The sequence below is a fragment of the Oncorhynchus keta genome, chromosome 8 (assembly GCF_023373465.1).
Source record: "Oncorhynchus keta strain PuntledgeMale-10-30-2019 chromosome 8, Oket_V2, whole genome shotgun sequence".
NCBI classification, from domain to species: domain Eukaryota; kingdom Metazoa; phylum Chordata; class Actinopteri; order Salmoniformes; family Salmonidae; genus Oncorhynchus; species Oncorhynchus keta.
Genome location: NC_068428.1, coordinates 7,070,830 through 7,083,284, shown reverse-complemented (window position 1 = coordinate 7,083,284; position 12,455 = coordinate 7,070,830). Strand labels below are relative to the sequence as shown.

Here is a 12,455-nt window from a genome sequence, read left to right as displayed (position 1 = left end):
GTTTGGACCTCAGCTGAGATCCTCTCCTTCCCTGTCCTTCAAGGAAAACCCCGTTACATTTCCTGGTATGGCGTGATGTGTTCAAGGTGTATCTCTCTCATGTCGTGTAGTATTACCTATAGATGACTACTAGACACTTTCAAATGGTTTCCCGGTGAATGGTTGTCCACATCAGGCTATTTAATTGTTACTTGTGTGTTTAACTAGTGTGTCCCTCTCACGGAATATGTATGATCCCTCAAATGCTGCACGTTCTCTCTCTCTCTTTCTCTCCAGGATACATTAGGGGAAGCTTCTTTGCTGTTGGCACCTCCTCATCCTACATTTTGCGTACTCTTGTCAAACTGCTCTTTGATTAAATCAGTTTAATTCAAAGTAAAAATGTTCTTCAAGTGTGTTTTTTATTGGACGTTGACAGATGGACTTCTATGGAGGGATGTGGGCATGGGGGGGGGGTGGATAAATGGGTGTAGATGTGTTTGGTTAAAGAAACCCTCTCCCCCTACCTCCCTTCCTTCTCTTGACTAATACAAGTGAATGTAATTGCTGCATTTGACCTGCGATCCAAAATCGAATACACAGATTCAACCACAAATACCAGGGAGGTTTTCCCAATGCCTCGCAAAGAAGGGTACACATTGGTAGATGAGTAAAAAATAAAAAAGCAGAAATTAAATATCCCTTTGAGCATGGCGAATGTATTAATACACCTAGTTACTACAAATTTACAGTTAGTTACAGAGTTGAATGGCTGTGATAGGAGAAACTGAGGATGGGATCACCAACATTGTCGTTACTACACAATACTAACCTAAATGACAAAGTGAAAAGAAGGAAGACTGTACAGATAAAACATATTACAAAACATGCATCCTGTTTGCAACCAGGCACTAATGAGATTTTTTTTGCAGTAACGTTTTGTCATATTATAGATGTATCTCTACTAGAAAACCTGTGTCACCCTTTAGAACCCTTTCTTTAAATTACTATAGTGGTTGCGAACGTCTATTTATTTGTAACAATATCTGTGTCAATATGGCAAAAGTAACTTGCTAACAACCTGTTGTCGTAGTTACGTGGCTGTTGTCATCAACCGGAAACTGTAAACGGGGCATGCTGTCATTTGAATTTTCTACGTAAAAAAAAAAAAAAAAATCATTACTCAAAATGACAGTGCCGAAGCAAACAGGGCTTTTCACTGTGAAAGAGGCTTTATCTATGTTGGTTGGTGATACAGATTTGCACATGTCCTTGCACTTTGAAAGGCGATGAAGTCAAGCTGAATGAAGTAAGTAAACAGCAGATATATGTTTGGTGTTGTCGATGTTTGATTCTGTAAAACTTGGGGAATAGCTCACAGATTAGCAAGTCATGTCATGATAACTTGGTTGGTACAGGTGAGGAAAAAGAGTAAGGAAGAGAATTGGATTACACAGACCCTCAAAGATTTCAAAAACAAATTACATTTTGATAAACTCCCATATCTATTGGGTGAAATACCACAGTAGCAATATTTGTGACCTGTTGCCACAAGTAAAGGGCAAAGGGCATTGTATATAGACATAATGACATTTGAAATGTCTTTATTCTTTTGGAACTTTTGTGAGTAATGTTTACTGTTAATTTGTAATTGTTTATTTAACTTTTGTTTCATTATCTATTTCACTTGCTTTGGCAATGTAAACATATGTTTCCCATGCCATTGAATCCCTTAAATTGAAATTGAATTGACAGTGTGAGAGGGAGAGAGAGAGAGAGAGGTTATGTTCCTGACTAGAGCTGTAAAAGTGGTAGGAAGTTATATCTGTTCCAGAGATTGTAATGGATTACAACAAGAAAATGGGTGGTTTTGACCATCTTCACAAACTGAGGACCTATTCAAATTATGGAAGTATGTGTTTTGGGGGATGCTCAACATTGCTGTCATAAATGTATACTTTGTGTTGTGGACCCTGAATCGGCCCCTTCCCAGAAACTGCAGGCACTGGTCCCTGAAGGCATTCAAAATGCAGCTTGTGTGTTCACTTTGTGATATGGCAAGAGTGTGGTGTGCATCCAGAGTGGACACTCGGCAATTGTCAACAATACAATATCCCTTACTAGTTTCCTAGTTTAAAATCATTTCTGACTTCAGCCTTTAGTCAAGATGGCTTCCCACAACAAAGATGTTCTATTATATTGACAAGATACTCTTGAGTGACCACTCTAACAATGGAAATGCATGTCCTCAAAGATGGAAGGCAGGCGTGAGGTGAGAGCAGTTGGGACCATTTTAGCCAATGGGAGGGCAGATATGCATGTGAACAACATGCACAACTCTGACATAAAGTTTTTTTTTTCAAAGTTGCAGAAATGCCACATGCGTCCACTTATATCAGTGCATTCGTAACAACTTAACCATTGGCCTCCCGAGTGGCGCAGTGGTCTAAGGCACTGCATCGCTGTGCCACTAGAGATTCTAGGTTAGAGTCCCGGCTCTGTCGCAGCCGGCCGTGACCGGGAGACCCATGGGGCGCTGTACAATTGGCCCAGCGTCATCTGGGGTAGGGGAGGGTTTGGCTGGCAAGGATTTCTTTGTCCCATTGTGCACTAGCGACTCCTGTGGCGGGCTGGGTGCAGTGGCTGGCTCCTGGGTTAAGTGGGCATTGTATCAAAACAGTTGGGTTGTGTTTTGGAGGATGCACAGCTCCCGACCTTCGACTCCCCCGAGTCTATACGGGAGTGGTGAGATAAGACTGTAACTACCAATTGGATACCATGACATTGGGGAGAAAATGGGTTCAGAAATGAACAACCTCACCATTGTGAAACTTATTTTTGATCAAGTCATATTGCCTGTCTGTTTCGAGGATCATAGACTCACATGGTATCATTCAGAGTGCACATGATATGGCATGTAGAGTGTGTTGTTTTGGAGTGGAGTTGATTGGCACTGTGCCAATTGTGCCATCTGCAGCAGCGCCCACTCTGCCCACGCTCTCCAGGGAGTGGGCATGGCTATCAGGAGCCATTAGTCTCCACGGTGACAAGCTGGCCGGCCAGCGAGCCTGATATTCCTCCAAAGGATTCTTATTTAATTTTTTATTTTACCTTTATTTAACTAGGCAAGTCAGTTAAGAACAAATTCTTATTTTCATTGACGGCCTAGGAACAGTGGGTTAACTGCCTTGTTCAGGGGCAGAACGGATATGGAGAGGGAAGTGGAGGATGCAGCATATTAGTATTTTTCCATTTTTAAAATTCATTTTACACATTTGTAGCTAAGAGATTTCAGTGTGTCTAGACTGCTAGATAGAGTTGAAGTTGGAAGTTTATATTCACCTTAGCCAAATGAATTTCAACTCAGTTTTTCACAATTCCTGACATTTAATCCTAGTAACAATGCCCTGTTTTAGGTGAGTTAGGATAACCACTTTATTTTAAGAATGTGAAATGTCAGAATAATAGTATAGATAATGATTTATTTATTTCAGCTTTTATTTCTTCCATCACATTCCCAGTGGGTCAGAAGTTTACATACAGTCAATTAGTATTTGGTAGCATTGCATTTAAATTGTTTAACTTGGGTCAAACGTTTCGGGTAGCCTTCCACAAACTTCCCGCTATATGTTGGGTGAATTTTGAACCATTCCTCCTGACAGAGCTGGTCTAACTGAGTCAGGTTTGTAGGCCTCCTTGCTCTCACAGAGTTTTTCAGTTCTGCCCACAAATGTTCTATGGGATTGAGGTCAGGGCTTTGTGATGGCCACTCCAATACCTTGACTTAGTTGTCCTTAAGCCATTTTGCCACAACTTTGGAAGTATGCTTTGGGTCACTGTCCATTTGTAAGACCCATTTGTGACCAAGCTTTAACTTCCTGACTGATGTCTTGAGATGTTGCTTCAGTATATCCACATAATTTTCCTTCTTAATGTTGCCATCTATTTTGTGAAGTGCAACAGTCCCTCCTGCAGCAAAGCACCCCCACAAAATGATGCTGCCACCCCCATGCTTCCCGGTTGGGATGGTGTTCTTCGCCTTGCAAGCATCCCCCTTTTTCCTCCAAACATTACGATGGTCATTATGGCCAAACACTTCTATTTTTGTTTCATCAGACCAAATCAAATGTTATTTGTCACATACACATGGTCACACATAGAACTAGACAAACTAGACATGTAACATAGAATGCCCACTCAGCTCACACCCTGACCAACCAAAACATAGAAACATACAAAGCAAACTATGGTCAGGGTGTGACAGCTATGATGAACCTGGCTCTCATGAAGACCGCCACAGGAAAAGATGACCTAGAGTTACCTCTGCTGTCCTTTTGTCTGATGAGTCCAAATTTCAGATTTTTGGTTCCAACCCCTGTGTCTTTGTGAGACCCAGAGTAGGTGAATGGATGATCTCCACGTGTATTATTCCCACTGTGAAGCATGGAGGAGGAGGTGTGTGTGGCGGTGATTTGTTGGTGACACTGTTTGCGCTTAGTGCGACTATCATTTGTTTTTCAACAGAACAATGACCCAACACATCTCCAGGCTGTGTAAGGGCTATTTGACCAAGAAAGATAGTGGTGGAGTGCTGCATCAGAGGACCTGAGAAACAAGTGCTCAGCATATGTGGGAAGTCCTTCAAGACTGTTGGAAAGCATTCCAGGTGAAACTGGTTGAGAAAATGCCAAGAGTGTGCAAAGCTGTCATCAATGCAAAGTGTTCCTACTTTGAAGAATCTCAAATATAAAGTAGATTTAGATTTGTTTAACACGGTTTTGGTAAATACATGATTCCATATGTGTTATTTCATAGTTTTGATGTCTTCACTATTATTCTACAATATAGAATTAAATTAAAAATTAAGAAAAACCCTTGAATGAGTAGGTTTGTCCTAACTTTTGACTGGCATTGTAGTTTGCGTGGCTTGCTGACATTTCTGACAAGTACAATTTCTGTACCCTGTTTCTGGTGCATGCATTTTATGACACTCATTTGCTACAGTAAGTGTCGACTTTGTTTCAAAGTTTCATCACAAAATTGTAAAGCGTCACCGTTACATCAGAAACGTTTTCAACTGCACATCTCGTGTTCTTGATCTGAATGCCCTGTCTTTATACAGCTGTTGTACAACACAACTGTCATGACTTTCCCTCCTGGGTGAGGATCAAAGAGAGCCCCCCACCTCTCTCCCACCAGAGAGGAAAGGGGGGTTGGGCCAGTTGTATGACTTATCGCCGGTCGTAATCTTTCTCCCTCTCTTGCCTTTGCGGTATTGAGACTAGAATGTCTGAGTGTTACAACAGAGCGAGACTTTGTATACTTTAACATCAAAAGATTGGACATTGAAACAATATTTCTAACATAAACAATGTGGGAAATGATTGGTGGGGCTCCAAATAATAATAATGTCAAATCAGTTGTTGTTTTGTGATCTCATTATGGATGGTGTCACTAAATAATTGTATCTTTGAAAGTGTACGCATTCAATGGTTCACATCTAAATGTTGTAAATCTAATATGATTAAATATTAAACTATTTGTGAAAAGATAGCAATATGATTTTAGCCTTCTAAATGAGATAATTGTTGTCATAGAAAGTTTTACCCAGTCAGTAACCACACCCACGCGAGTACAGACATTATGCCAACAGGACGGAACGCCTCTTTTTTCCAGAGTGTATAAAAGGACTGCTAACAAATTGTACATTAGACCAGTACATTGCCGGGTTGCTACTGGTGTGTAAAATGTTTTAAAACTACTAAACCCGTATACATGCAGTGTGAGCAACAGCGTGAGCAGAATGTTACGAATTGGTAAGGCCCTTTGAAACTCAACAGAGAAAAAGAAGATTAGGCTAAGACATGCATCGTCTGCAGCTCCTCATGTAATGTAGTCTCGGAAACTCGACCGAAGACGAGAAAAGAATAACACTATCAAACGATCATTGGCACATCTGATGTATCCAGTCTAATGAACACTTCCAGAACAAAGGAAAGCCTACTACTACAACTACTAAGGACATTGTGACCTCTGGTGACAACCAGAGACTTTCTGTCGAACTATTCATCACAGACGGATCAAGGGGTTTCAACAGAGAGACAACAGACAAAGACATCTAAGCGTAAATATATGTTGCATTTCTAAATCCGAATGAGCGGTTGTTAGGGTGCTAGATATCCCCATTTACGATGAGCGTATTATTCAAGTGTTTGTACGATAGTTGAATTCCTTTGTCTCTCCTTCTCCTGCTCTTTCTTTCCCCACCCCTTTCATTGTGTATCCAGCTGTCATATCGGGTTAGTCCACTAGGGACTTTTCATCGCATTACGTTAGTAATCAATTCAACCTTTATGTACTTCTGTGGGATTATTTAGTTAGATACACAAATTGGCTAATTATTTATTTCTATCGCTGTATCATCATTTAGACTAAGGTTTGTGTAGATTTTAAGTCAACGATGTTCAGAATGAGACGGTAATGAGGTGGTAATAATTAATGGATGACTAATATGATGACAATATATTCTGATATATTCTTGAGTTAATTCGGAAAACAGTAACTCATCATCAATCGTGGTGCCCCAAGATTGTTAATGAGTTAATTATTACATGATTAATTCAATAATTAAAATAATTAAACAAAGTTAATTGATTTGATACAATAACCATCATCACATTAATTAATGATAGTCACGACACTACATTCTAAAAATGTTTTATCTCTGATCTAAGTCAGGGATGGTCACTCCAGTCATCAGGGGCTTGATTGTTGTCACACTTTTGTCCTGGCTAACTCATGACTACAATAATCAACTAATAATGGTCTTCAGTTTAGAATGTGATCGGTGTGATCGTCAGGTGTGATAGAATAATATTTGGTGAGAATTAACTATCTTTCTGCTAGAGGAGACTACAATTACAAGTCTGAAGTGTCTACTCATTGAAAACTGCAAAGGACTACACTGACATCCCAGACTATCAGAAAGCAATGTTGAGAAGACTGGGGGTACCAAGCAGAATGATCCCAAGACTCCCGGAAATTGGCACCACCAACCGGCTGACCTCCTACAACTTCGAGGAAATGCTCGTCACACAACACGGGTGCAGTAAGCACACCTTTGAGCTGGGAAGGACCGGAGCTTTCCCTGCTGTCAGACTTGGTGGTTCCCGGGAAGTTTTAAAACCTTCAGAGAACTCAGAATTGTTGTTGGAAGAGGTGGGCCTGCAAAAAACATATCAATCATATAAAATAAGGGAAGTTTGTGTGGGCAACAATAAACTTTTGAGAAACAATACTTGTGCATTTTCTGTCTAGCATATAGTCATCATTATTGTACTTTTGGAATGTTTTAGAATGATTTACTAAACTATTCTCTTTTCCTGGATATCTATGCTCTTGACAGTTTACGCTTTAATTTAGCATCCCCAGAGGTGGGTAGATATACAGAAAGACGGATGGACTACCCTCGTGTAAATACAGTACAAAACTAGTCCAATTATACAGGTCAGGTCATATCGTTTTATTAAGGAGATATACAAGGTAGTCTCCGTAACCTTCCCCAAAATAACAAAAGCACAGTGTAAGGGAAACATTCCGATAAAGTACTGAACTGATATAACCCAGGCTAAAGAAAATTCCAAATGAAGAATGAAGTACAGTGTAGTTGTGGAAAGTGTTAACCTGTTATGTAAACATACTTGGTAATAAATACATTGAATATTGCAGTGGTGAAATGGCAGGAGTTGTGTGTAATAATGTGTAGGAGTGTCTCCCTGCAATTCATGCAGGTGCACCAGTGAGGTTGTCTGGAGACCCTAGGCTTGCTCTCCGGTACTCCAAGATGGCAAACATCACTCCAGGTAGACGGGAAGCAGCCAGCTCCAGCACCTCTCCCCTTTCTTCAAAGGACAGTTCTTGCAATTTAAGCTGTAATGATAAGAAAAAAGTAACGTGAAATTACAGAATGCAACCGAATGTTGTGTGATATGATTATAATGTTGTGAAATGGGTAAATAGTACCACAGGTGAAATATATTTTACTAGCCATCATCTCGGCAAGCCTCTCTTCTTGCAGTCAGGCAGCACTTTCAAGGTCTTCCTGTCCAATTCTTTCTTTCTGCAGCTCTGCCTGTGCCCCTGGATGGTCTACGGCTCACCAAAACTGGAATCCTACAGAACAAAATAGGGAAACAACACTTATTAGGATTGTATGGTAATGTTCAATACATGGTGGTCTTTTATGTATAAGCAATAATGATTTTCATGCAGAAGAGCATCTACAATCCATACACCAAATATTTATACCCATAGCTCTCGAGAATCAAGGGGCCATCCCAGTAATGTTATTAGCTATCTAGTATAGCTAGGAGTACAGCTTCGATGCACCTGTACTGACCTCACCTTCTGGATGATAGCGGGGTGAACAGGCAGTGGCTCGGGTGGTTGATGTCCTTGATGATCGTTTTGGCCTTCCTGTGACATCGGGTGCTGTAGGTGTCCTGGAAGGCAGGTAGTTTTCTCCCGGTGATGCGTTGTGCAGACCACACCACCCTCAGAAGAGCCTTGCGGTTTCGGGTGGTGCAGTTGCCGTACCAGGCGGTGATGCAGCCGGACAGGATGCTCTCAATTGTGCCTCTGTAAAAGCCTCTTGAGATTGAAGAGGCACTGTTGCAACTTCTTCACCACACTGTGTGGGTGGACCATTTTAAGTTTGTCCGTGATGTGTACGCAGAGGAAATTAACACTTTCCACATTCTCCACTGCTGTCCCGTCTATGTGCATAGAGGGGTGCTCCCTCTGCTGTTTCCTGAAGTCCACGATCATCTCCTTTGTTTTGTTGACGTTCAGTGAGAGGTTGTTTTGCTGACACCACACATGGAGTGCCATCACCTCCTCCTTGATCAAACTGTTGTGTCGTCTGCAAACTTGATGATTGAGTTGGAGGCGTGCATGAAGGGCAAAGGACTAGCCAAAACCAAAAGTTATTTTCAATGAATGCAGAGCTTTGATAGTCAAAATTCATTATTTTACACTTTTTTATTTACAAAAGTCTGTTAATTAACCAATGTAAAAAGCTATTGTCATATTGATATCTTTAACCAGACAGGGAAATTCACTGTAGCTATTGACAACCATTTAGCTAGCTAGCTAACGTTACCTACCTTTTTGGCTGACAACGTGAATATTTTAACATGTAAAACAAAATGTACCTGTTCGTAAGACATTGTTTCTCAAGTGGAATCAAGTTATCTTCAATGTTGTCCATAACTGTTATCACATCGCATGCATCCACAGTCTCATATTTCCTGAAAATGTCGAAATTGGCAACACTGGGATTCCACGAGATAAAATAGCCACAAAGTCTCAGAGCGGATGTTGATGCTACTTCATCCGACCAATGAGAGCTGGGGTTTCTGGGATACGTGTTCAAATCTCAAAGAAATACTACATTCTTGTCAGAAGGGTCCAAAAACACCTGTACCCACATAGTTACGCAGTGCGGGTTTAATAAAACACTATGACATTATAGTGCCCTTCATGATATAATAATGCTCTGACATCATTAAGCCCTTGATGAAGCAGGCCAAATAATGATCTGACATCATAATGCACTTTATTATGTAATCATGCTCTGACATAACAATGTGTTGTATTTAACCTTATACAGGTTGTGTAATGGAAATCTAAGCAAATCTATTTAGCAAGAGACACCTTTTGTCTCATGATGTAATAATGCTCTGACATCATATCTCTCTCTCTGTGCAGACGGACGCAGCGCTGATGTACGACGCGGTGCACGTGGTAGCGGTGGCAGTGCAGCAGTCGCAGCAGATCACTGTCAGCTCGCTGCAGTGCAACCGCCACAAACCCTGGCGCTTCGGAGCGCGCTTTATAAGCCTCATCAAAGAGGTACCGTACAACAGTTTGCAGCTGTGCTAACATAATTGCAAAAGGGTTTTCTAATGATCAATTAGCCTTTTAAAATGATAAACTTGGATTAGCTAACACAACGTGCCATTGGAACACAGGAGTGATTGTTGCTGATAATGGGCCTCTGTACGCCTACGTAGATATTCCATTAAAATTTAGCCGTTTCCATCTACAATAGTCAGTTACAACACGAACAATGCCTACACTGTATTTCAATTTGATTCTATTTTAATGGTCAAAAACGTGCTTTTCTTTCAAAAACAAAGACCTTTCTAAGTGACCCCAAACTTTTGAACGGTAGTGTGTGTGTGTACAGCCAAAGGTTTTGAGAATGACACAAATATTAATTTCCACAAAGTTAGCTGCCTCAGTGTCTTTAGATATTTTTGTCAGATGTTACTATGGAATACTGAAGTAGAATTACAAGCATTTCATAAGTGTCAAAGGCTTTTATTGACAATTACATGAAGTTGTAGTTTTTCAAGACCTCTGCAATCCGCGCTGGAATGCTGTCAATGAACTTCTGGGCCACATCCTGACTGATGGAAGCCCATTCTTGCATAATCAATGCTTGGAGTTTGTCAGAATTTGCAGGTTTTTGGCCTCTTGAGGATTGACCACAAATTCCCAATGGGATTAAGGTCTGGGGAGTTTCCTGGCCATGGACCCAAAATATTGATGTTTTGTTCCCAGAGCCACTTAGTTATCACTTTTTCCTTATGGCGAGGTGCTCCATCATGCTGGAAAAGGCATTGTTTGTCACCAAACTGTTCCTGGATGGTTGGGAGAAGTTGCTCTCGGAGGATGTTTTGGTACCATTCTTTCTTTATTCATTGCTGTGTTCTAAGGCAAAATTGTGAGTGAGCCCACTCCCTTGGCTGAGAAGCAACCCCACACATGAATGGTCTCAGGATGCTTTACTGTTGGCATGACACAGGACTAATGGTAGCGCTCACCTTGTCTTCTCCGGACAAGCTTTTTTCCAGATGCCCCCAAACAATCGGAAAGGGAATTCATCAGAGAAAATGACTACCCCTGTCCTCAGCAGTCCAATCCCTGTACCTTTTGCAGAATATCAGTCTGTCCCTGATGTTTTTCCTGGAGAGAAGTGGCTTCTTTGCTGCCCTTTTTGACACCAAGCCATCCTCCCAAAAGTCTTCACCTAACTGTGTGTGCAGATGCACTCACACCTGCCTGCTGCCATTCCTGAGCAAGCTCTATACCGGTGGTGCCCCGATCCCGCAGCTGAATCAACTTTAGGAGACGGTCCTGGCGTTGCTGGACTTTCTTGGGTGCCCTGAAGCCTTCTTCACAACAATTGAACTGCTCTCCTTGAAGTTCTTGATGATCCGATAAATGGTTGATTTTGGTGCAATCTTACTGGCACCAATATCCTTACTTGTGAAGCCCTTTTCTTGCAAAGAAATGATGACGGCATGTGTTTCCTTGCAGGTAACCATGGTTGAGGAAGAACAATGAATACAAGCACCACCCTCCTTTTGAAGCTTCCAGTCTGTTATTCAAACTCAATCAGCATGACAGAGTGATCTCCAGTCGTGTCCTCATCAACACTCACACCTGTGTCAACGAGAGAATCAAATCAAATCAAAATCAATTTTTTTTTGGTCACATACACATGGTTAGCAGATGTTAATGCGAGTGTAGCGAAATGCTTGTGCTTCTAGTTCCGACAATGCAGTGATAACCAACAAGTAATCTAACTAACAATTCCAAAACTACTGTCTTATACACAGTGTAAGGGGATAAAGAATATGTACATAAGGATATATGAATGAGTGATGGTACAGGGCAGCATACAGTAGATGGTATCGAGTACAGTATATACATATGAGATGAGTATGTAGACAAAGTAAACAAAGTGGCATAGTTAAAGTGGCTAGTGATACATGTATTACATAAGGATGCAGTCGATGATATAGAGTACAGTATATACGTATGCATATGAGATGAATAATGTAGGGTAAGTAACATTATATAAGGTAGCATTGTTTAAAGTGGCTAGTGATATATTTACATCGTTTCCCATCAATGTCAGTGTGTTGGCAGCAGCCACTCAATGTTAGTGGTGGCTGTTTAACAGTCTGATGGCCTTGAGATAGAAGCTGTTTTTCAGTCTCTCGGTCCCAGCTTTGATGCACCTGTACTGACCTCGCCTTCTGGATGATAGCGGGGTGAACAGGCAGTGGCTCGGGTGGTTGATGTCCTTGATGATCTTTATGGCCTTCCTGTAACATCGCGTGGTGTAGGTGTCCTGGAGGGCAGGTAGTTTGCCCCCGGTGATGCGTTGTGCAGACCTCACTACCCTCTGGAGAGCCTTACGGTTGAGGGCGGAGCAGCTGCCGTACCAGGCGGTGATACAGCCCGCCAGGATGCTCTCGATTGTGCATCTGTAGAAGTTTGTGAGTGCTTTTGGTGACAAGCCGAATTTCTTCAGCCTCCTGAGGTTGAAGAGGCGCTGCTGCGCCTTCTTCACGACGCTGTCAGTGTGAGTAGACCAATTCAGTTTGTCTGTGATGTGTATG

At 41.5% G+C, this 12,455-nt stretch overlaps 1 protein-coding gene across 2 annotated transcripts in view; it reads left to right on the top strand.

Annotated features, from left to right (window-relative positions):
- The window catches only part of LOC118386584 (glutamate receptor ionotropic, kainate 2-like), a 212,647-nt gene that overhangs the window by 107,896 nt on the left and 92,296 nt on the right, over positions 1 to 12,455 (top strand). For both annotated transcript variants that reach the window (XM_052523418.1, XM_052523417.1), the window contains exon 7: positions 9,748 to 9,891. In XM_052523418.1, the coding sequence (XP_052379378.1) occupies positions 9,748 to 9,891 (144 nt within the window). The remainder of the gene's footprint in view (positions 1 to 9,747; positions 9,892 to 12,455) is intronic.